This window comes from Phodopus roborovskii, unplaced genomic scaffold (genome assembly GCF_943737965.1).
Source record: "Phodopus roborovskii unplaced genomic scaffold, PHOROB, whole genome shotgun sequence".
NCBI classification, from domain to species: Eukaryota; Metazoa; Chordata; class Mammalia; order Rodentia; family Cricetidae; genus Phodopus; species Phodopus roborovskii.
In genome coordinates this window covers 12,007,074-12,033,149 of record NW_026125052.1, presented here as the reverse complement: position 1 = coordinate 12,033,149, position 26,076 = coordinate 12,007,074, and the positions used below count along the sequence as shown (strand labels likewise).

The 26,076-nt window shown below is 45.5% G+C and overlaps 2 protein-coding genes across 2 annotated transcripts in view; one reads left to right on the top strand and one right to left on the bottom strand.

Annotated features, from left to right (window-relative positions):
• The window catches only part of Cdk5rap3 (CDK5 regulatory subunit associated protein 3), a 720,787-nt gene that overhangs the window by 510,196 nt on the left and 184,515 nt on the right, over window positions 1-26,076 (top strand). The window lies entirely within an intron of this gene.
• On the bottom strand, window positions 13,317-14,636 carry Hoxb1 (homeobox B1). Its single transcript, XM_051173950.1, has 2 exons — window positions 14,072-14,636; window positions 13,317-13,648 (listed from the first exon to the last, which is right to left on the bottom strand). Exons 1-2 carry the CDS (start codon window positions 14,634-14,636, stop codon window positions 13,317-13,319), a joined length of 897 nt encoding a protein of 298 aa, XP_051029907.1.

The window sequence follows — 26,076 nt, the reverse complement described above, 5'->3', positions numbered from 1 at the left end:
ATATGTCTCTCTCGTTCAGGTGTTTACTCCATGATAGCCTATTACCTCACAGGCACTGAGTCTCTGCACCTTCTATTTCGAAGATGATAAGGAAAGAACTTCCCATGATGCTCGTTGAGAGTACTGAGAACAGAGAGGCCGTGCTGCTAGGACTAGGTGGGCTCACAAACAGGGCCTCTCCCTGTTTTTCCCTTCTTGAGTGTGTCCCTAGTTCATCTAGAGAGTAGAAGGTAATGGCAAAGAAAAAATAAATGGGCTTTCTCTGAGGGACTTTCCCAGACACTCCCTATGGTCATCAACTTAGCCATAGACAGCAAATTCTTTACAACATATAATCAAGGAAGGGCTTTTTTTCTTTCTTTCTTTCTTTTTTTTTTTCTTTTTCTTTTTTTTTTTTTTTAATGATGTTTCCGCATGTTCTGGATTTACTGCCTGGCTTCTGGGCTCTGCTGAGATGCCCTTATCAAAAGCCCCTTCAGAGCTTTCCAGACGGTTTGCAAAGTTGGCGTATTTTTAAATAAACAGCAAGCTGGGCCCAGAATATGCTTCTTTGGGGCTAAAGCAACATTTGCATAAAGTAGGAGAACAGATGCCAGACCCAAGTGATCTACTGCCCTTATCTGGCTCTGCATCGTTCCCTCCCCTCTTTGGATCTCCCCCAGACACCTCTACTTGTTAATTTTGCTGTCAGGATCTCAGTAGTTGGCCTCAGGACCTGTGCTAAGTCATGAGAGGGGAAGCTGCTGTGGTCCCCTGTTTCTGCCTTCCATCTGCCTTGTGCCTGGCTCTGCAGATCACAGGTAGAAGTTAGAGATTTGGGCTTTTGATCTGCTTATGCTCCAAAATCTTCAAAGCAATGACCTGTATGTCTACCAGGACATGGATTTCCAGCAATGTGAGGAAGGAAGAAAAAGATAAAAGTGAATGCCAATTCCTTTGAGAGCAGGCAACTGGTCAGTGCTCTGGGCTCCAGTCCAGAAATGAAAATCTCTACTTTATATCCATGTCCATATCATGACTGTTACTGCCTGGGAAATCATATCATCCCCTTGCCCATAGGGAGAATTTATAAAGAGAAGTCAAGGCAATGCAAACTCCTCAAAGGATAGAACAGGCCAGTTGCATGAATTTTTAGTAGTCAAATTTAAAACAGACTGAGGTTCAGTAGTTAGACGGCTTCCTTGCATCACTTACATAAGGCCCTGATTTTGATCCTTCACCCCACATTAAACCAGGTGTGGTGACACCTGCAATCCCAGCACTTGGAAGGTAGAGGCAGAAGGGTCAGGAAGTAAAGGTCATCCTTGATTACATAGAGTTCAAGACCAGCCTGGGCTACATAGGTTCCAGACTCAAAAAAGAAAAGAAATACAAGCAAAATATAATTATGATATCTTAAAGAGGCTTTCTCCTCTCTCTCTCTCTCTCTCTCTCTATATATATATATATATATATATATATATCTTTCCCCCACCTTAGGATCAAGCATATGTTAAACAAATATTCTATCCTTGAGCCACATAAACGCTTTAAACCCTCATACACCGTTTTCTCTGGCTCAGTGTACTATACAAATATAAGGCATCAGCTTCATGATCAGTCAGGTTCAAAGTGCCTACGCCCTTCCTAACTTGAAAAAGACTACCCAACAACAAGATTTCTACAGCAAAAAACCCCATCATACCCAAACTATGACAGAACAATCGTGGCACAAAAATCTAAGAATCAGTCTGTAGAAATTCTCAGCCTCTACAGGTAATCTAGACAGGGCTAGTCCCTCGGTGAAGCTGAAGTTCTCTACTCTTTGGGGAATCTGCTTGAAAAGAAAAAGGGGAACACAGTGACCTAAGCCCCTGAGACACATGGTGGTCTGATAGCCATGGATGTAGTTGAGAATAGGGCGAGGTGGGAAGAGAAACCTTCACCCTAAACACATTGTGTATTCCACATGTGTGAATTTATGTAAACACTTGAGGACCAGAGGCAGACAAAGAAAATGATATGTTGCTTTTCAGATATATGTGATCTTGGGCGCATTACTTATTTTCTCTGTGCCTCGGGCTCTTCATGTGTAGAGTGAGAATAATGATCACACTAACCTCCCAGAGATGTGGCGAGGAATAAGAGCTAACAGCAAAGTGCTCCATAAATGTCAATAGCATCAACAATGATAACAAAAATAATAACAGCTACCACCAAAAAGGGAGGTCAGGGCAAAGAGTCAGGAGAGAAGTGGAATTACCTGGTCAGCGTTGATAAAGCAGAGCGGAACTGAGGGCTGCCCCAGCCGGGTCACCCTTGCTGCTATCCCAGGAGATAACAAGGCCACTTCTTCCCAGCCCTCTGCATTGTTTCTTAGCACCTGCTTGCCTTTTCCTTCTCACAGTTTGCACAGACTGCACAGCAAATGTTTGCTCCCTACAAATGGCTGCTGACGTGGCAGCTCTTGTCCTGAGCTCGAGGATTTGTGTGGATTAAGGATGGTATCAGTGACTGGCGTAGCCCTAGAGGTCAAGTAGATGGACATGATTTGCAGGAGAATTCCTCCCATTTCTCATCACCAGCCTGCCCCTTAGGCCTTCCCTGCCTAGGCTATCCTGCTTCTGTCAATAGAAAGACAATGCCCAGATCAAAGAAGACATATGCACACACACACACACACACACACACACACACACACACATACATATTCCTACCCTACTTTCAACTGTATTCATCACACTTTTTATTTTATGTTCACTTCTAGACACTTTATTGAGTGGGAAATATTAACTAAGGGAGGAAGGGTGGGATGGGGAAGGACCCAGGAGTTAGGTCTCAGGATGAACAAATAAAAAACTTGGAAATGTGTATTACTTTTGAGAAAGAAAGCTTTGGAAACTGCCATGGTGGTGCATACCTTTAGTTCCAGCATTCAGGAGACTGAGTCAGGTAGATCTCTGAGTTCCAGATCAACCAAGACTACATAAAGAGACCCTTTCTCAACAGGAAAAAAAAGCTTTGGGGTAGGGAGTAGAGAGATGGCTCGTGGTTCAGAGCACAGGCTGCTCTTCTAGAGGACCGGGGTTCAAGTCCCAGCTCACAACTATAAGCAACTCCAGTTCCAGGGAATCTGGTGCCTTCTTCTGGCTTCTTGGGGCACCAGGAAAGCATTAGTGCACAGACATACACATAAACAACCTACTCAGATACATAAAATGATAAATTAATTTTAAAAATTTTAAGAAGAATGCTCTGGTGTGTGTGTGTTGGTGGGGGGTGCCTCTGGAGATGTGCATTAGAGTGTGCCTGTGCATATGTACATGTGTGTGTTCATGCCTGAGTGTGTGTGGGTACATGTGTGTAAGGAGTATTGTTTTTCTGCCCACTGCCTGGTCTTGTCCCGCCGCCACGCCAGCCCCAAATAACGCACAGAGACTCTGTATTTGATATAATTCTGTTGGCCAGTTACTTGTTTTTTATCGACTAGTTCTGTCTTAAGTATTAACCCATTTCTATGTATTTCCACGTGGTCTTACCATCGAGAGGCGGCTGGCGGTTCTACCTTCTCCAGACTCTCCATCTTGACCCTCCTTACTCCTTCCTCCAATCCTCCTTGTCTCCTAGTCCCACCTATCTTGCTTTCCTATTGGCCAACAGTGCTTTATTCATTAACCAGTATGAGAAACATATATACATAATGGCATCTCCCATCACATGTGTGTTTGGGGAAATATCCTTTTTTATCAGGCATACCTAATATAGAAAGCCCTGATATTCAGACCCATAGGACCTGTGAGCTTTTCTGTCTCCTGTCTCCAATACCAACATGACTCCACGACCAACAAGGCAGCTTCAGATCTGACTGGGAGTTGACCCCGTGCTTCAACAAACCACTCGCCACTCCAGGATGGAATGGGAAGAGGGAAGAGACTCCAGAGGACCTGAGTCCAGATCCTTAGTGGTTGTAGGAAGGTCACCTGAGTCTAAAATCCTGCCTCAGTTGAAAGAAAAGTTCCTCAAAACTTCCCTGTGTCCTGGGACAAGAATCTGAGTTATTTCTCAGTGACTAGGTAAAATAAACATTTACAGTTGTCATCAAAAATAATACTGAGAAGTGAGTGTGAAGCTCCTGTGAAGGGAATGAAAGGAGAGGGCCAGGGTCCCTGTTGTTTCCTCAGAGAGGTATTCAATACTGAGAGCAGCCCAAGACCTGCCCAGAGCAGAGGGCACACCTAGCAGAGGACCAGCCTGGTTAGGTAAAATTCAAAATGAGGACCCTGTTTTTGTCCATAAATTTCATTTAGGAGGGCTGAGGAAGAGAAGAATTTAATGAAAGGTAAAGGAAGATTTGTTCCAGATTTTTTTTCAGTCTCCCATACCCAAAAGAAACAACTTTTCTAAAAACTAAATTTCTTTTACAAAGAAATTTTGCAAAGTACTCAAAGATTAAGTTCAGTAGGTTTATTTAATGCATATTCAAAATCCTCCTAGTCCCCCCTCTTTGTTTTAGAGATAGGGTCTCACAAAGTAACACTTCCTATCCTAGAACTCACTATGTAACTAGATTGGCCTTGAACTCACATCCATGCCTCAAGTGTTGGGACTAAAGGTACGTGCCACCATGTCAAAGTACTGCCCACCCCCTATTGTTTTGGATAGGGTTTCATGTAGCAGAGAATGGCCTTGAAACTGGTCTTCCTGTCTCCACCTCCTGAGTGCTGGGATTCCAGGCAGGTGCCACTATTCCTCATAGGTGTGATACTGGAGATTGAATCCAAAGCCTCATGCAAGCCAGACAAGCTTTCTGCTATCTGAGCTGTATCCTCAGTTCCACATTAGAAGTCCTTAAACACTCACTTATTTTTACTGTATGTGTGTGGGTGCTTTGCCCCCACATATATCTACATACCACATGCCTTTCAGCTGCCCCAAGAGCCAGAAGAGAAAGGCGGAATCCCTAGGACTGGGGCTATGACAGTTGTGAGCTCTGGGAATTGAGCCCAAATCCTTGGCAAGAGCAACAAGCGCTCTCTTACCTGCTGGGTCATTTCTCCAGCCCCAGAATCCCTAAATGCCTTGACACAGGTAAGGATACTGAAAACCTCATAGTTAGAGTAAGTATTACTCTATTACTGCCATGTACACTTTCCCTTTATTTTTATGCTGGGACCTTTGTTCTTTATGGTTAAACTCAGGGGATAAAGTCAGGCTTTTTTGTTTTCCTACTCAAGAAGGAGGACTTAGTGAAGTATTATTGAGCGATAGGTCCAAAACACTCATATCAAAATCAAAGTGGCAGCTCTAGAGCTTTCCTGTTCTGTGAAGAAAATGTAAGCAAATGGTTTATCTTTGGGGTTTCTGGTTTTGCTTTCCTTTATCTTAATTTTTCTTTTCCCCGAGTGTTGACTCACACACAGATGACCAAGGAAAGGACTCTTAACTCTGTTCTTTCTCACTTCTGCTTTGGGAATATTATAAAAATAGATTAGGTTAAGGAACTTTTTTTTTCTTAACAACAAAAAAAAAAAAGCCCCCCTTGTTACTACCATGACTAGAGCCATTCTGTTTCCACTAATACTTGCCTGAACTTTCATTTCAGACCACATAGTCAAAATACACTCCAATGAGTAGGTGAGATGGGTCAACAGGAGAGATACTTCTAACCTGCTTTCTTTGATTTTTGTGGAAGGCATATCTGCAAAACTGTGTACAAAGTCAGTTTATTTTCAGATAGGTAACCGCAACTGCTGAGGAAGGCTGCCAGGCCAGAGGGAATGTGTCAAGGTGTGGATATCAATGGGTTTTCAATTAGTTTGAAGTGTTCCCTTGGTAGGTGGGATCCTACAGACACAAGTCCCTTTCAAGGTCACTTCAGCCTTTTTCCACTTCCAAAGCATCCAGATCTCTGAATTTAAATGTTCTGAATAGAGACCTTGTGCCAGATTCTGGCTTTCGCTGCCCCACCCACCCACCACCTTCCTGTCTTCCTCTAGCTCTTTCTATTTGTCCTCAGCAACCTGGAGGGGATCTCTGTTACCCTGCTCCAGTGTGGAGAGCAAAATATTGGTTATGACAAAGAGTGGGCATAAATAAGAGTGCCAGGAAATGACCGAGGGAAGAACGTGTCAGCAAGAACCATGAACTAGATCCCTGCCCTCTAGCAGCCTGCATTTCCGGGACATAGAGCTGGAAAGCTGTTCCTCCCCACAGCGTCTTGTCCAAACTCTGCCTCTCCTCATCTCAGAAACCAACCCTCTGGGCAAAAGCTATAGGCTGGCTTCAAATGGGCAACTGGCAAACACAACGAAATTATTCAATCCATCCCTGAATTCGCAAACCTTGCTCCATTCTCCTCAGGGAACCCATGACAAGGTTTCCCTTGCCATGGCCTTCTTTCTTGATGGTTTTCCCTTTCTTCTGACCTTGGTTCTAAAACCCAGGTCCTCATTGTGAAGATCCACAGCAGGAGGAAGCAAAAGGAAGAAGCCATTGATTCCCAGAAGTTCCCGGTCATGGAAACTGGCCACCCAGACCTGGCAACAACTATCTTCTCTCTGGGATTCCCTCAGGCATTGAGCTTAATGCTGCTGGGAAATGCCTCCTTTACAGTACCCAACAAATGTGTCTCTTTAGTGGCACTGGAATGGAAAAAGAAAACCCACGTAGAGTAGAAATGATACTTCTACTCTAGGGGACGTTGGTATATGGAAAATAGTGGAGGGCTTGCTGAGCAGCCTCTCTATCCATTTTCTATTGGCGCAAATATCCAGTGGACATTCAGAACCTTTTCATTTTTCCGAAGTTTGATTTCTTCTTGAGTTCATACTTGCTAAAGCAAAGGAAATCCTAAACAAACAGTAAGAGAGGAATAAACGAAAGACCTCTCTGTGCATGTCCGTTCCCACCCTATTTTCATTAGCTTTTTGTTGGCGTATTGGTGGTGACTGTGCTATTGAACCAGCCAGACATCTGAAGCAAAGATGATTTTATGAACCACTTGGGGGATGTCTACATGCTACAAAGAAGGGTTTTGCTTTAGTATTTGTTTATTCTGCAAGCATGTACTGAGTATCTGTCATAGGCATTCTTCTGAGGACTAGAAGTAGATCAATAAGCAGAACAGACAAAAACCCCTACTCATCTGGCATGCCATATCCCCAATCCCAGTACCCAGGTGGCTGAGGCAGAGGTTGTGAGTTGGAGGCTAGCCTGAGTGACAGAGCAAGAACTCAGGAAAGCAAAAGCTGGAATTGTGGCTCAGTCAGTGAAGAGTTTGCCTGGTATGTATGTGTGTATCAGAGCCTCAGTAGAATCATACCAAATCCACAGAAAAATCTTTGTCTTTATGAATCTTATATTATAGAATACTAGGAGATATAAAATCAGTGTCTGTGTATGCTATGAGACACAGATCATTTCTTTCTTTGAATTTGCTTTTTTAGTGTTTTTGGAACAATCTGCTCTGTCAGAGTTTACTAAGTTTCTCACTAAATAAAATAATTTATAATACTATTAACAGAAAGCACAATTCTTTGCAATTCTAGATCACCTCCTCAACTCAGCCAGGCAGCTCCATCTTAACCCTCTCCATGTCCTCTTTGCTCCAAAAAAAAAAAAAAATCATCATTTTCTGAGTTCATCCTGTCCTCTAAGAGGCCCACACTGCTGGTCCAGCAAGAGAGAGCAGGGCATGACCCTGGGACCAGGAACCTTCCTCCCCACCCCCTATACCTGTCCCCCCTGCCTTTCTAACTTCAGCATCCCACACACACACCACAGACAGTTCTCCAGGGCTGGGGAGTTGGGGGCTGCAAGCCCTTTCAGAGCTGAACTCTCTGTGAACCAGGAAGGGAAGGGGGTGGGGAAAGGCTGGAGGGCCAGTCTTCTGAGCAACTCTCCTGGCTGAGTAAATATTGAGCAGCCTCATCTTCAAGGTGGGGGTTGAAATGGAGCTGTCAAGCCAGAGTAAACTGAAGCAAGCATCTGGCCTCTGAGGAGCAGAGGGCGCATGCTTTGCTGGGCTGCCTCCCTCCTCAGCTCCCCTCCAGGCAAAAAGGACTGCAGGCGTGGACCACTCCAGACCCAGGAGAGCTTGAAGGAAATATAGAAAGTGATTTTAATTAGCTCTAACCAAGCCAGTAGAATAGATTCACCAGGATGCCTCCTACCCAACGTATCCCTCTCCTTGCATCCCAACCCCCAAATTCCGTTCTTTCCTACATCCTTCTCCTCTGTCCTCACAGAAAAGAATCAGTTATGGGGCAAAAGAATATTTCCACTTATATTCAATACTACAAAAGTAGGCCTAGAGAAAATAGTGACTTTTCTGATGTTACAAATGATGCCCTCAGCAGAGCAAACTCAGGTCTCCTGACCGCCTCTGAAATTCTTTCTTCTTGGAAGGTCTGATCCATTTCTTTTCCAACCAAGACAATGACAATGGATGAGAGCCTTGCAGTCAGCCTTTGAACTAGAGTTGTAGCTGTTTGAGCCTTTCTGGTTTTCCGAGAATCAAAGATTCTGCATTGCCAGTTCCTGTTGTGTCCACGACATACTGGTTAGGTATCACATGTTGAGGAGGCAGGGAAATAGCTTAAGTGGAAGCCCTGAGACATGAGTAAGTCGAACAAGGGAAGGGCAAAGAATTCCTTGGAAGCAGAGCTGAGTCACCAGGGGGGGAAGTTGGTACAACTACAGAGAACCCCAGTTCTGGAGTTATGCAGCGAAGCAGTCCTGTCAAGAACATCCCTCCTTGCGATGTTGCCTTTACTATAAAACAGTATTCTGTGGGAATCCTCTGTACCCTTTCATTCATAATTATTTTATTCCCTGGCAGCAAGTCCTGTGGCTAGAGTGCCAAAAAGGTCTGCTGGTGCAGAATAAGGGATGAAGGCTAGAGGGTGCCTGCTTCTATTATGTCAATATTATAATTAACTCGATGTAAGAGAGTGATAGAAAATGTATTTCTGTGGCCACATAAAACAAGAACTCTCTCTGCACATATAATTCTGTGCCAGACAGAATCCTACTGTACTATACATATGTGTATATACGGTACTATATGTGTGTGTGTATGTGTGTGTGTGTATGTATGTATGTATGTATGTATTCCACATCTTCTATATTGTACCTGAAGAACTGGACCCCCCCCAAGGAAGCAGACTGGCATGAACTCACCCAGCAGAATGGGGACCATGTTGAAAACTAAGTTGTAGTTCAGGATATTTGCCCTCCGCCATTCTAATCAAGAATTTAAAGCACCCGACTTCAAAACAATACAAGTGATTGTTAAGGCTTTCTGTCCATCTTCCCATAATGTAGAAGGGGAGGAGAAGAGGCTGAGATAGTTCACCTCCTTGATAGGTGGTCAGGATGAAGTAAGGGAAAGGGAGAAAGGAGGAGAAACCTCAAACAGATGACATAAAATGTTATCAGCCACTGATAAGGAAACTCTTCTACCTGTCTTTAGTCCTATACACCTGCCAGGGAGTAAATAAGAGTAAGTATGGGTGGTGAAATAGCCAAGATACTTCCTGCAGTAGACTAGGACTATGGAAAGGGAAACAAACTTGTCCCTTTATAAAGTGATAATAGTTGTTCTAACTCATTTTTATTTATGAGACATTTTACATATTAACTAATTTAATTGCCACACCAGTCCTATGAGACTGGTGCTAACTTTATCCCTGCTCAGTAGACAATGAAACTGGACAAAAGAAATAAACCCCTTGCCCAAGACCACAATGCTGTCAAGAAGCAGGGCTTAGATTTCAGCACTGCAGCCTGGATAGTTGCCCAACTACAGTGGGTAGTTTCTATGATCCTTCTTTCTAAACCATTCTGACTGACCTTCATCACCTCTTAACTTCTTCATCTACTCCCTCTTCTCTGCCCTGACTCTGACCAAACACCCAAGGGTACTACTGTCCATAGCAAAGAAACCCTGGGGTTGCAAGTCAAAAACAGAGATTGAAGGTTTTCAAAAATCTTTCTCCCTTACCCAAGAGATCAAAGGGCCTCACACTGAGAGAGCAAATGTTAAGGAAAGGGGCAAATGAGAAGAGGAAAAGTTCACACTTGGGCTGAGAACAGATGGTATAGAGTAGGTGGGATCCCGCATCACTGCCCACAGGCCTGGTAGCTGGAGATCAGAAGGGCTAGGCTTCTTGGAGAGACTAACAAACTTCCAACCAGCCCTAAGAATTCTCCCTCCCATGAAAAACCAAGTTTATATAGAGAGGGATTCATTTGCAAAACAGGCGTTGTTTGTTTGTTTGTTTGTTTAATCTAGTAAATGGAGATGTGGGAATAGATCGCTTCCAATTTGTGCACATGGGGGTGGGGGGGAGTGCCTATCTGAGAGGTGTGGAGGAATCTATGAGTGAAATATCAGGGCATCTATTTTGGGGAGTTTGACAATGCAAACCACTGATTTGAGTCAATTGGAGCAAAAGGCATTTTTGCTTCTCTGCTTACCAGACTCTCTTTTGACATTTGTGAGGGAAGACTATACCAGGATGTTTTTTTCTTTTTCTCTCTCTCTCTCTCCAAATAAACACCTTCTGGTAGACCCATTCATCCCATGGCCTCTGGTTGGAAGTGGCTTTCAAGCAAGAAAGTGTAACGGAGTCTGGATCTTTGTGTCTAAGGAAATGGAGGTCTCTGACCCATTGTCTACCTCTTGTTAATGAAGAATTGATCACACACACACACACACACACACACACACACACACACACACACGCCTTCCCTGGGGGAATCTGTTGGTTCCTTCTGCAGTGACCAAAAATCAAAGGCTCCAGCTTCTGCTTTACTCCAGGCCCTTTGATCACCCTTTCCCTGGGGTCTGTCATCCCAAGTCTGAGACTCCTTTATCTCTACCATTCTTGTAGTCCAGCCTTGCTCTAACCACTGTTCTTCCTCTTTCTGCTCACTTATCCATAGGGGCTAATAGTTGGAGGCTCCATAAATACCCCAACCAAGAGGCTCTAACCAACTGGTATTAAATGGCTTCAAGCAAGAGGAAATTTGTTTCAGAGACACTTGCTCCAGCCTCTCCTGTCAAGGTTACCCCTTTGGGGAAGCCAAGCTTGATGGCAATTTCAATTAAATGGAGAAACACAGTTAATAGATTTTTTTTTCTTTTTTAAGACAGGGCAAGAAAACAACCTCTGGGAAAGTCGGGCTTCCTCTTGACCGCTTCTCTTCCTCTCCAGCTGAGCTGTGCAATTATTGATAATGTTGCCTCTCGCCTAATGGCACCAATTTCACGAGGAAACAAATGCTTAGCATTGCTTACAAGTGCTCAGTCCTTTTCGCTGCCTGTCTTCCTTCCAAAGGTCACAAATTAAAAGGATCTGGGAGAAAGGAGGGGACAGATAAGACCTGTCTTCATCATCACTGCACCCCAGCGGTATGGTCCCGGCCCTAGAGCTTAGGGGATCTCTGGGTCACCAAAATCAATAGACTAGGCCCAGAGCCTGGAGCCCCCTGTCATTTCAATGACACTCTGGAGCCACTGTAGATTGCCATCTCTGCAGATCTTCCAGAGGCACAGGCCCCCTGCCTCTGCTTACTAAAGGTTTACCAGTGGTACTGGCTGGGAGATAATAGTTACCCCCTGGGCTCACTGCAGGCTTGTTTGGAAAGCCCAGAGGTGTTTAGAGGTAAAAAGGTCAGCTCAGGGTCCTGGTATACCTCCGCTGCCTCTGTCCATCTCCAGGCCCCACCGTCTACCCCCACCAGCACCTCCTTACCCATATCCCTCACTATCCCTTCCAAGACCACCTCCTTCCTTAGGCAAATGACAGACTGGTCAATTGCAGTCCACTCAATCTGGTAGTCCTGTGTGGAAGGGCTGGAGTTAGGGCTTAATGTGTGTGCCAGTGAGGGCTTTGCCAATGGCCCATCTTCCAACTCTGGGAACAAGAATGAAGGGCATCTGCCCGACATCCCATAGCCCCAAGCTGGTTCTCCTTATGGTTTCCAGGGTCTGGGGGAGGTGGGGCAGGAGTAGAAAGAAAGGGAGCAGCTAGAGCCCCGCTGGCATTCCCCCACAATCCCCTTATACCACCTTCTTTCAGACATCTCAAACAGATCTGTTTTCCCCTTCCCCACCCCCTCTCAAGACCATCTCAGAACTGTCTGGCTCTGCTGCCTTCCACCTTGTGCTTTTGGGTTCTCCCAAGTAGACTGCTTAGCTATCTGGGGCCCTCTTCTGCCTTGGTTGGGGCTCTGTGAGTCCTCATTATCTCAACTTTTCCTGGCCCAACCAGTCACAGCCTCCTCCAGCCCAAATGGAGAAGCAGAAGCAGAAAGAAAGAGAGAAAGAGACTTTATTGAAATGAGGTAGCTGCAGATAACAACGAGAACCTGGCTTGCTTGGGGCTTAGTTTTCCAGAAACTCCAATGGCTTCTCTGCTGTCCCCAAGGTTCAGAGAAATGCTGGATCTGCTGGGAACTCAGTCATCATCCCTCGACCTGCCCAGACTGCCCCAAGGGTAGGGAGGCTTATGGAAAAGAAAATGGGAGGGTTCTGGAGGCAATAAATAGGGGGAGAGGCAGGGGTATTGTCCACCCTTTCTTAGTCAGTCCTTGCGATGATGCTTCAGAAATCTCTGTAGTGCCAAGTTCCAAGACACTTTGGTGAATTAGTGATGGGGCTGCCAATGGGAAAGGGCAAGTCTCACAAAACAGCCTCTGAAGGCCACTTTAGTGCAATAGAAATGTGCCAGGCAAGGGTTTGTGGGATTGCTTGGGGTGGGTTTTGTTTTTTGTGTGTGTGTGTGTTTTTTTTTTTTTTTTTTTGGTATGTCACAAGGCAGTCAGTGCTATTGTAAAGTCTGCAGTGAGCCGGCTGGATTAAGGATTAAGGTTAAAGATTGGTAGTTATATGCCTGCGCTCAAATACATCCTTCTCAGGAACATCCCAAGGATTCTCTCTATCCGGGCCTAGGAAGGAGAGTTGGGGGTAAGAGCTCTCAAAGAGAATCCTCTGAGCTCAAAGGCACTGAACTAAGCTGGAAGGGAAAGAATTCAGGATGGGCTGGCTCCTACCCCCACTCGGTGTTGACATTGAGCCAATCTCTAGATCAAAGGCAAAGCTCCTTCCCTCCACTTTAATGGCTGTGTACTCCCCAGCTCCCAAGACTTGTAGGATCCCCAGCTGTCAGTCATCCCTCCACCCCCAGATCTGAGAAAAAAAATTATGTTTCCCCACTTCTGCCCAGTTTCCTAGGCAGCTTTAAACTGGTTCCTCGGCCTTGAGGAGGATCGCCAGGGCTGTGAAGTTTGGGAGAGGATTGGGTCCAGCTCTGGAAGCGGCATAGTTCAATTCAAGAGGTGATGGAGCTGGGCGAGGCTTCCGGGGAGGTGCACGTGGACTGGTCGGAGGCATCTCCAGATGCTTCCTTGGGGCAACCTGAAGAAGGTGCTGTAGGCACCCTGCCTCCCTCTCGCTCTCGCTTTTTCTGCTTCATGCGCCGGTTCTGGAACCATATCTTCACCTGCGTTTCATTGAGCTCCAGGGTGGCCGCGATCTCCACCCTCCGCGCACGGCTCAGATATTTGTTGAAGTGAAATTCCTTCTCCAGCTCGGTCAGCTGGCGCGTGGTGAAGTTTGTGCGGAGGCCGCCAGGAGCTCCCAGTCCTAGCTCCGACACCTTCGCTAGGGGCGGGGCGGGGAGAAAGGCCACGTCAGCTCTCTCACCTCTTTCTCCCTCCCCTCTGCTCCTCCCAGTCCACTCTGTATCCTCACGTATCATTCAACCCAACTTAAGTCCCTATGCAGCACCGCACACACCCTCCATTAGCAATTTCCAAATCTAGAACCAATCTCCCACCCATACTCACCTTCAGACAGAAGCATAAGTTACTGACTGGCTCCATACCACCCACACAGACAAGGAAGTAAATTGTGGAGACCTTCTTAAGGAGGTGGCCCCACACTTAACTCGATGGGGAAATCTCAGCTGACCTAAGGCCTGAAAGTACTTACCTGCCAATACCAGAGCAGCTGAAGGGATGAACCAAACCCTGGCCCAGGACCCTCTGCGCACGAAGTTGAGGAAGTGAGCGCTCTGAGCCCTACCTGTCTTTGGTGGGTTTCTCTTGACCTTCATCCAGTCGAAGGTTCGGGGGGTGAGATTGCTGGGTTCTGAAGAGCAAGACGATTCCTTGTCCTCAGAGAGGAGGTCGTAGGCTGGTGCAAAGTTTGCCGTCTGCTCAGTTCCGTAAGGGGGCTGCGGCGGAGGATATGGCCCTGGGCCGACTCCACCCGCTCCGTAGCCGTCGGGCAAAGCCCCTAGCTGGGCTCCGTAGCTCGATGGATGGAAATAGCCTCCATCTCCTTCCGACTGACCCACAGGATAATACTGAGAAGGCGCATAGCTGGAGTTGCAGGCCGCCTGGGCGTACCCCGAGGGAGCGGAGCTGGGAAAGGACACCCCCAGGGATGAAGGCGGCTGCTGGACAGGATACCCCGAGTTTTGTTGGTGCGCTTGGCTGGGCAGCCCTCCACCATAGCGGCTGTCCCCTGCGTAGCTGTCAACCGCCGGAGCTGAACTGGGGGGAAAGGAGGTTGGGGCGCTGTACGCGCTGGGTCCCCGATTACAAAGTGGGTACTCTAAAAAAGAATTCATCCTATTATAGTCCATGTAGAGGCCGAAGGAGGGTCCAGCAGTTTGGGGGAGACACCCTCTTGCCCTACAACCTTTCGGCAGTATGTCACAGCTCTGAGGCTTGAGTCCATGGCCTGGGCCAGCTTGCCCCGGCCAGCGCTCCCCTAGGAAGGGGATAGGGAGTGGGGGTGGGGGGGCACATGTGATCTCTCTCAGGCCAATGGGCTAAGCGGGCCAGAGTTTGGCAGCCCCAGTGCCCATCCATCACCCCCCAAGCATTAGCATGACAAAGACACTTCAATCACTCTGAGCCCATCCATCTGAGAGCGACAAGGAAGCGTCAAAAACATCTTTCTTCAAAGACTTTTTGGAAAGAAGGGACCAGAGGGAGAGGGGGGAGAAGTTGGAAGAATATTCAAGACTTTACTCCCCTCCCAACCCCCAAGGCCTTCAATGGGTCCCTGGATTATTAGATTTGGACAAATTCAACCCAGCTGCCCCTCACTCTTTTCTCCCCTCGAAGAAGCCTACCCCCACCCAAGGCAGTAGAGCCAGAGATTGGGAGAGCCAGGCTCCTGGCTTTGCCCATAACTCCCATTCCATGTTTCTTTCTCCCAGTTTGTCTTGGGATGACTGGCTAGGGCAGCCCGGTGAGGTGTGTTATCTTGGGACAAAAGGATGACTAGGGAGGGAGGGAGCTGTAAAAACACCTCAGGGTGTGAGCCAGGCCCTAAAATCCAGAAGAATTCATTAGGAATCGAGAGGTGGGAAAATGGCATTTCAAGGGGACCATCGAGGACTACAGAAACCTGAAGAGGAAGATGAGAAACGCCCCATCCCTCTCTCAGTCTCTCCGCATAAACGCTGGCTCCCTCCTCATTCACACATCCATTTCTCTCCCTCAGCCTCTCTTTATATCCTCTCTGTCTCAATTCATCTTTCTGTTCGTCCATCTCTCTCCATATTTATATTCGTTCCCTACCTATCCATCAACTCATCTCTCTAGATGTATTTATCCTCTCTCTAGCCATCCATAGCTGTAGCTGGCTCACTCACTCAGACTTAAATAACTCCCTATATCTCTCCAGAGAGCAGCGAGGAGCAGAACCAGGTGATGTTTACAGGGGGATGAGAAGGAAGGGATTTTTTATTCTCTCTTCCAAAATGTTTAAAACTAGTAAAGACCCTGTGTTCCTCTGGTCTCTTCCTCCCCCTCCCCCCTTTATCTTTAGTCTCCCTTAAAGTTTTTTTTTTCATTTTCAAGCCTCAAATCCATAAATCCAATGCCACTTAAGTGTTAATGACTACTCAAATTTTCCTTGAATGTTCTAGAACAAATAGAATTTACTTTGCTTGGAAATATGGGAGAATTGGTGCAGAGCTATTGAAGCTCTGACTTCCAAACTAAGGCTTAGAAGGGGGACTTCACCTTTTTATGCTGCCTGTTTGGTTAAGGTTGGGATTAGGAGAGATACTCTTGGCTAGAGCCCATTGATTCTCCTCCTCCGGACTCTGAGGACAAGAATCCAACACCCACTCTCATTTGTAACCTGTCAGGGTGTCTGCCTGGCCACAGGCCTGGGGCCTGAGCTAGGGCAAGTCCAGGAGGGCAAGAGTTCAGGGAGGGCTTTCAGTAAACACTTGTGCTCAGGGGAAGAAGCCCAAGCAGGTGGGACGAGTCTGGGGGCAACCCTTGAAACCTCTGGGGTTTCCTTATCCTAAAAAAAAGCCAGGCATGCATTCCTCTCTTCAAGGGCCCCAGTGTGGTCTTGTGTTTCTCTACCTTGCTGGCTCCCATCCCACCCCCCACCAGTGACCCTTGTCTGCCTCTCTAGTCACTCCTCCTCTTTCTACTCTGTGTCATCAGAGTCACCACCTTCCTTCCCCCCCCCCCCCCCCCCCGCAGCTGTGAGTCTTGCTATGCCCTCTTCACCTGTGCTCTGCTTTAGATCCAGACAGGTGGGGCAGGGTAGGGACCAGATACCAGACAGTAACTTCTTCAGGAAAGATGAGAGGGGAGGGGTCGGAGAAAGGAGAGACTATTCACTCCCCAAAGGGATGTGTTTCAGACAAAGGAAAGGGGAATGGAGAAGGAACGAGTGGCCTGCAGGGACTGAAGCTTGAAAAGTGGTTATTGAGGTGGGAGGGGACAGGTCCCTTCCTACTTCATTCACACTTGGAAGTAGGGTGTGAGCAACACTGTAGATGCCCTCCAACTTTTCCTCCTATTTTAAAATGTTCTCCACGGAGGATGGGACCCTTGAGTCTGAGGACTAGGCATCATTCCTGAATCCCAGACTGCATTAGGCCAATGTGTGACATGAATGTCCTGCTTGACTCCTTACCTTTCCCTCATCCCAGGGAGAGCTTCCTCTCCCAATCCCTTGACTCAGTTTAGGAACCAGTTTGGGGTCTAAAGAAAGAAGTAAACTCCAAAGGTATTTAATAAACTGCATGTATTTGTCTGGGAGTTGGAAAGATACACTTCCCCTGTAATCATTGAAGTTAGCATCACCTATAGTCAGTTATTAATGACAGAAAAAAGGGGGGGGGAGAAAGGCTGGGCAAAGGTACATCAATGACAGTCAATGGCAGTGATTGGTGTCTGAGCCTCGGTTCTCTACATGTGGTGTGCTGTCCTCTTCTTTCTGATAACAAGTACATTAAAACTTTCCAAAAGTACCAAGCCTGGGGCACAGGCCTTTACTCCCAGCACTTGCAGACAGAAAAAGGAGAGATCTCTGTGAGTTCAAGGACGGCCTGGTCTACATAGCAAGTTCCTGACCAGCCAAGGCTGTGTAATGAGAGCCTGTCTCAAACAAAGAAACAGAAAAGCAAACAAAACCCTCAATGTTCCTAAATTCCTGCTGGCTCTTGAAATTTAGGCAGAAAAGACGAGAAGCTTAGTAGTTCAATCCCCCTGGCTCCCAATTCTCCTTCATAGCTTCACTGGCTGTAGTAACCTATGGAATATAGAATTGGTCTACCGAAATTTACCTGAGGGTCTGTCTGAGTGGATCCAACCCCCAAAATGAAATAAAGTTGATTTCCTACAATGTATGACATGCTTAGACATATATAAAACATGGACATGTTTAGTTCTGAAATTGTCCTATGTTGTTTTTTGTTTTATTTTGTTTTTAAGACAGACTCTTCTATAGCCCAGAATGGTCTTGAGTTTCCTGTATAGTAGTGGATGACCTTGAACGCCTGATCTTCCAGTCTCCGCCCCCCTAGTGCTGGCCTTACAAGTGTCCTTTATATCTCTGGCCTAGAATTCTTTGAGAGCACTGGTCCTGATGCTGAGAATGTAGACATGGGAGTCTAACAGAAGAAGACTGTGTTAAAAGTTCACATCTCAGATTCTGGCCCTTGTTGAAGAATCTGCTTAGGTAAGAAGTAGGTGGAGTTGGTGAAATCAGTCTTATGATTCTATCATTAGGCCCCAAGTGTATCTGTGTGCTCACCCTAACCCAAATTGTGGGAGGCAAAACCACACCATCACAGGCTGGCACTTCAGAATAGGATGAATATGGAATAAGGTCATCTTTTTCCCATTATAGGAAATAGCCGTTTGCTGCTGCAGGAGAATAGATACAATATGGATCCACTGTCTTTTCTTGGATTGTAAGCTAGTTCATGAATCCAGCTGAGACTTTAGATGGCTGGTGCTACAATGCTGTGGGGAGATGAGTCCTAGACTCCTGTCTGGAATATTTGGGTGGTCAAGTCTCTGCTTGGCCATTTTTAAATATTAGGACTCAGAACAAGTTCCTTGACTTCTCTATGTCTCAGCCCCACAGAAGAAGAATGGGTTTAATATGACTTCCCCTGCTGCAGTGTTAGGAGGATTGAAGCAAACAAGAAAATATCAACCACAGAGAATTCTGTAGATGTGTGATAATAACATTACGTGCACACTCTGCAATAGTATGAGTCAGTCTTCTGCTTTTTAATATGACTAGCATATTAAAATATGGAAATAGGAGAGAGGAGAACAGCACACGCACTATCCTTTTATGTAACATATCGGCATATATTACACAATACGCATTGTATCATATGCAAATTTCATTGAAAATGGAGAAGATTGGCCCTGTTTAGGCAGATGATTTTCTTCTAAGCAGAAGCAATTTTTGGTTTGTATCATTTTAGGTTTTGTTTTAAAAATTAAAGTCTAACACTTAACAAAGACTCAGGTGTATAAAAATTGCAGCAGAAAGATTTGAGTTTTCATATTAGAAAAGGAATTCCTGATTTAATGAAAATCGTTTAGGGAGGGCAGCATTGTTTTTTCTTAGTGGTATCTATTTGGCTTGGAAACTATCCTTTTGAGGGGTGGATTTAGAGAGTTTAGAAGGACAAGGATGAAGGCGGAATGCATAGCTGGAGTGGATGATTGGGTGGTCACGTGATCAAACAACTGAGGTTATTCTGAAAGAGCACCTTAGCATGTTGTGAAGAATGAAAATAATTTTCTGCTTGATTAGCTTGTCCTCAGCTGAGAATACAATGCAGTGGGAGAACACTTGCCTGGCATGCATGAGGCCCTGGGTTCAATTCACAGTACTATGAAAAAATTAATAGCAATAATAATGCCTTTAATCACAGCATTTGTGAGGCAAAGGCAGGTGGTTCTTTGTGAAATCAAGGCCAGCCTGATCTACAAAGTGAGTTCCAAAACAGCTATGGCTGTTACACAGAGACACCCTGTCTTAAAAACCAATAATAATAATAATAATAATAGCCAGGCAATGATGGCACATGCCTTTAATCTCAGTACTCAGGAGGCAGAAGCAAGCACATTTCTGTGAGTTGGAGACCAGCCTGATCTACAGAGCTAATTCCAGAACAGCCAGAGCTACATAGTGAAACCCTGTCTCAAAAAACCAAAACTAACAACAACAATAATAATAATAATAAAAGAAAATGACTGGAGAAACGACTTTCAGATTATCTCTCCAATAAGAGCACTGGCTGCTCTTCCAGAGAACCTGTATTCAATTCCTGGAACCCATGTATCAACTCACAAAGGTCTATAACTTTATTTCCAGGGAACCCAATGCCCTTTTCTGGCCTCTGGAAGGCACTAGGCACACACATGGTGCACAGACATGGAAGCAAACAAAACACACATACAAATAAAATAAAATAAGAAAATGGCTAGGCATAGTGGAACATGTCTTTTAATCCCAGAACTTGAAAGGCAGAGGCAGGCAAATCTCTGTGAGGTCTAGGCCAGCCTGGTCTACATAGTAGAGCTCCAGGACAACTAGACCCTGTCTAAGAGAGAGAGAGGAGGGAGAGAAGGAGGAGGAGAGGAAGAAGAATTATGTTTAATCAAATGGAATTTTTTTGGTTTTTCTCTTTTTGGCTTTTTTTTTTTTTTTTTTTTTTTTTTTTTTTTTTTGGGGACAGAATTTCTCTGTGTAGCTCTGGCTGCTCTGGAACTCCATCTGTAGACCAGGCTGGCCTCAAACTTAAAGATCCTCCTGCTTCTGCCTCCCAAGTTCTGGAATTAAAGTCATGAATGGTCCACAATGCTTGCCTGGACAAATGGAATATTTTTGACCAAAATTTATACTTTGGAAAATTTATCAAAAGCTGATCAAGGGACTGACTAGCAAGATAGCTGAGTGAGTAAGAGCACTTCCTGCTGAGCTTGACCATCTGAGTTCAGTATCTGTGACTCTCAAGCTGTCTTCTGACCTCCACATTTGTTCCTTGTGCACACACACACACACACATACAAACACACACACATACACACAACACACACATACATACCACAAATACACATACACACACCACACACACACATAAACACACACACATACACACAACACACACATACACACCACAAATACACATACACACACATACACACACACCACACACACACACCACACACACATATACACACATACACACACACCATACACACACATACACACACACATATACACACCACACACACACATACACACATCACATACACACACACACCACATGCACACACACACACACACACATACACATAATAAATGTTATTTTAAAAAAATGTAAGGGATCAGGGACAGAGAATTGGCCCAGCTGTTCAGAGCACTTGTTCTTACAGAGGACCAGGCTCAGTTCCCTGCACCCACATGACAGTTCTCAACCATCTGTAACTTCATTTTCAAAGGTTCCAGCGCCTCCTCTTCTGACATCTACAGGCTCCTGAACACACAGATACACACAAAAAATAATTATTCTTTAAATATCGGTTAGTGGCTGGAGAAATAGCTCAGTGGGTAAAATCACTTTCTGTGCAAACCCAACAATCCAAATTCAAGCCCCAGAACCCATATAAAGGTAACTGGGAAGAACCAATTCCACTAAGTTGTCTCTGACCTCCACGCATGAGCCAAGGTATGACTACCCATTCACCACCACATACACTTACACAATGATGATGATGATGATCATGATGTTAAAACCTTGACCAAGCTAGCCAGGCAGTGATAGCACATGCCTTTAACCCCAACACTGGGGATGCAGAAACAGGTAGATCTCTGTGAATTTGAGGCCAGCCTGATCTACAGAGCTAATTCCAGGACAGCTAGGGCTGTTACACAGAGAAACCCTATCTGAAGGTGGAGGGGGCTTGATCAAGCTAAATTGAGAACTGAATGACTTTCCAAATTGGCTTCTCTATGGTAGTGATTGGGAGCTGTAGGTTGCAATAGGAACTGACGTCTTCAACTACTCATTCTGTGCTCTGAGGAAGGAATATTGAAATCCCTGTCTCAATATGGAGACTAGAGAACCAGAAGTAGCCAGCAGGAGGTCACTGGATGATCCAGAAGGCAGAAAGGATAAAGTAGGGCCCTAGAGGCCACCTTCTGCAAAGGGAGAACTTGCATTTGATTGACAGCAAATTTCAGGAAGCTATGCAGTAGGACCCATGATGCTTATTAGAGGCCTGGAAGAGTGGTAGACATCAAAATTCTGCAGGGCCGTTTAGGGAAACTCATAATCTGTGCTTATGTTCTGATACCCTATCCAATAACTTGATGAAAATCCAATTACTAGGTAGGGTATCATGTGTTAAAGAATTCCGGTGCTTCTTTTAAAATGAAATGGCCTAGTCTTTTTAAAATAATAGTAAACATGGTCAAATACTAGGAAAAATGGCAAAGGATGAAAGCCACAGAAAGACATGGCTAGGCCACTTCTGAATACTTGTAGTTAATGAATATACAGCTCCTGGAACATAAGATTGTATCCAATGGCATGCTAATTGAAAGGATGTAAGTAAATGATGACAGGCGTGGTTGTCCGTGCAAAGATACACATTACATGTTGTTAAAAAATTATCCCACCAGAAATGTGAAGATAGGCTACCTTCAAAGACCAAGAGTCACTTTAGAGTGCAACACCACCCAGCCATAACAAATTTCACATCACCTGTGAGGATTACCAAATACACTGTTAACATAAACTTACGGAGACTACATTAGGAACATTTTATTCCTCCATTTATTTCACAGAGATAGAAACTGAGGTCCAGAAAGGGGAAGGGACTTGCCCAGGCATAAGTTAACTTTTTTTTAAATGACTCTGGGTTATCATGATTGCAAGTAATTCCTCAGTTTAATGGTCCTTTGCTTTCACTATAGTATTAATGAGCTATTTTTCTTGCAAGAAGGATTCACTAAAGAGCATGGCAGACTGACCAGCCACTTTCAGGCCTGCACCGAAGCCTTCCTGCTCCAGCCACAGCCAACCATTTATAACCTGTCTGTGCTACAGGCTACTCAGCTGGTCCTGACCCAAGAGGAATCATGTCCCAGTCAGGATAGAATAAGCCTGCCATCACTGGAGGGATAAATCTCCCTACTTAGGAACTACTCTTGTTCTGCCTTTTCCTCTATATTCAACTGCAAAATCTCAGGATAAAATAGATGGAATGGCCCTAGAGATGAAGAGAGGAAAGGAGCTGAGTGGGATGAATTCCATATTGACAGAGATCCCCTGATTTTGACGTTGTCAGGGGAAATTAAAGATGGATGTCTCTTCCTCCTGGAAATATGTTACCTCTTTTATTCTTCTGAGATATCGCACATCAGAGATGGTGAGTTTGTGAATTTAGGCAGAAAGGCTGTGTGTTTCTTGGAAACAGAAATTCAACTCTTCTCTAATGACCAGATCACCAAGGGGAAGATGGATGCCGTGATTTCCTGCAGTGGAAATGACTTTCCCTATCATACGGAAAATGCATGAATCTAAACAGGTAGATGGAACTTTGCTGGACCCATCGTTTTAGCATAAGAAAGCAATGCTGGCATAGCTGAGATTCTGTCCTCTGAACAACTGAGGTTGGAAGAATGGGAAGGTCTTAGCCAAGTAAAATGTCTTTTAGAGTTATTGATTTTATTTTTAAGTGTATGGGTGTTTGCCCACATATAGGTCTGTGCACTACATGTATTCCTAGTGACTGGGGAGGTCAGAAAAGGAGAATCAGATCTTCTGGAACTGGAGCTACAAATAATTGTGGTGATGGGGGATGTCCTTCTGCATGGTGTGAATATATGTTTCTCTTATTGGTTGATGTTTCAGCCAATAGACAGGCAGGATGTAGCCAGTCAAGAAGTGTTGGTGGGGCTACCAGACTAAGAGAATTCTGGGAAGAGAAACTCAGAGAGGAGTCTCTAGAGAGATACCATGTAGCTGCTGAGGAAAATAGAGGCAGAGGCATCACCAGTAAGCCAAGACCACCTGGAGATACACAGATTAATAGAAATGAGTTAATAATTAAGAAAGAGCTAGCCAATGAGAAGCCTTAGCCATCAGCCAGTTTATAATTAATATAGGCCTCTGTGTGTTTATTTGGAACTAAACAGCTGCAGGACCAGGTGAGACAGAAATTTCCATCTACATTGTGGGTCCTGGGAACTGAACTCAGGTCCTCTGCAAGAGTAGCTCTTAACTGCTGGGCCAACTAACTCTCCAGACACTTCAATATTATTTTTGAGAGGTTTGTTTGTTTGTTTTGTTTTGTGGTAGCCCAGGTTGGTCTAAAAGTCATTATGTAAATCAGGCTAGCCTCAAACTCATGCCCATCTATTTCTTTTTTGAGACAGGGCCTCATTTTTTCAGAGACATTGCCTCGTTTTCTGGTCTAGGCTAGCCCCAAACCCATGGTCCTCCTGCCTTGACCTCCTGAATGCTAGGATGATAGGTGTGCATCACCATGCCCACCTCTCAAAAATTCTTAATCGTGGAGGAAAGCAAGGTGGCAATGTAATCTAGCAGTACTTCTCAACTTTAATGTGCCTATAAATCATTTAGAAATCTGCTAAATTGCAGATTCAGGTTCTGTAGGTGTGGAGTAGGGCCTAAGGTTCTGCATTTCTAACTAGCTCAGGTAATGTTGGTGCTGCTGGGCCATGGAACAACCTATTACTACAGAACTGAAGCTTCAGGAATCCCTGGGTATTACAGCATCCCTGAATGGGGTTTCTCTGCAGCTCCTGCCTTTTGGCATTGATGAAAGGTATGCTCCTCTTGACCAAAGAAAGCTGGAAGGTGGGTAATTAGTGAGATCCTTCTGGTATCCTTGATCTTTGTAACAACCTAGTATAGCGGCAAGACCATTTTTAATTAGACTAAATTATCTAGTTTAGCTATCCATAGAAATCAAAGCCCCAGCTGATGTGTCTCTTTCATTTTGCTAGAGCAGAGATAGCTTATGTGCTGTGATTTTTAAGATGTTAAACACTGCCTGTGGACATATTTTATAGAGAAATAAACACACAGCCCAATGAGATGTATAGTGTGGTTTTAATATATTATATATCTACTTATTTATGGGGAAAATAAACACACAAGCCAATAAGCTGTGTATTATTACTTTAATATATTGAATTTATTTCATACCTATATATTTTATGAGGGAAAATAAACTAATAAGATACACGATATTATTATAATAACACATCTAATTGTTCTATATTAATTCATTTATGAGAGAAATAAGTGCAATTTAACATGACATAAGATTATTTAATGCATGAGGTGAATTCTATATTAAGACAGTTTAAGGGATTAAATTCCAGCTGAAAAAAAAATGTGTGTACTTCCCACACTGAGGGACTCGTTAGGGGAAAAAAAAAAAAAAGGCAGTGGATTTGTCTAGCCCTCCATGTCACCTCCTATGTTGGCTCCTGCTGGTCCGAGAGAAAAGTCTAGGAGGCCCAGGAAATACACTGCTTAAAAGCGGGGGGGGGGCGGGGGGGGGTGGGGGAGGTAGCATCTGCCGGGGAGGTAGGTGTCTGTTTCTGAGCCCGAGAAATATTAAATAAACCTGAGGAGGATGAATGGCTTTCTAGGGTCCCTTAAATCTCCTAGCTCCGGAGAACAATCCTAGAGGCAGATGGAGAAGAGCTATCCCTGCTTCGCCTTTACTGAGTTTACAGAGCCAGGAAGGGTGCGGTGGGGGGAGGGGGCGGGTGGCAAGAGGAGGGGAGCCGTGTTAAGATGGAAAATGAAGTTGTTGGTCAAGACAGGTGGGGCTGCATTTGGAAAACGCTCTGGCACGGTTTCAAAGCCCAGAGCAAAGGATCAAAAACCACACTGGGTGAAGTGGCCCCAGGCCCCAAGGCCCGCCTCCCCTCCCACGCCACAGCGACTCTTCCTTGTGTCCCCTCTCCTCTCCATCCCCCTCTCCCTCTCCTCTCCATCCCCGAGGCTCGCTCTTTCTTTTTTGTAAGTGAAATAAAATAAAACTCCACAATTGGTGGGAGGCTCCCAGACTGGCCTCAGCAAAGTGGGGGTGGGGACGGGACGGGCCTGGAGCCGCAGCCCGAGCATCCCGCAGCCGCTGTCATGGCGGCCACAGTGGCTTCTCTGGCGCTCCTAACTGCACGGCCCAGCGCCATTTTGAGCATCTTCCCTGCGCCCTGCTCTCCCCGCCGCTCACTCCGCTAAACCCTCCCGCGCTGTGGGCAGAAAGCTTCCCAAGCAGCCTCCTGGCTTCCCGCCGACAAACTCCTAGCCCTAAGCGACCACAGCGACCTGCAGCCCAGCAGCACCAGGCGCAGGCCTCGGCCCAAGCTTGCAGATTCGCAGCTGGGCTTCTACATCTGAAGCCAGGCTAGCTAGCCAAAGGATTCCCCTTTAATTCCTTTAACTCTGTGCCGCCTCCAGGGCTCGAAGCTGGCTGGCCCCTGAGACATTTTCTCGCAGCGGCTCCTTTCCACGTTCTTTTCCCCACCCACCCAGCCTTTATTTCCAAGCAGGGAAGCAGGGAGCATCCGAACAGGGCCAAAGGCCGGCTCTTGGCCTTGGTGACCAAGCTTCCACTAAATTACCAGGTCTTCCTGGTGTCATGGACAGAGAAGTAGCCACCAAGCAAGGCCACGTTTGTACCACCCGGACTTTGCCATCCCGGGAGATGGGACCATGCTACCGCTTGGTCTCCCGAGCCAGACCA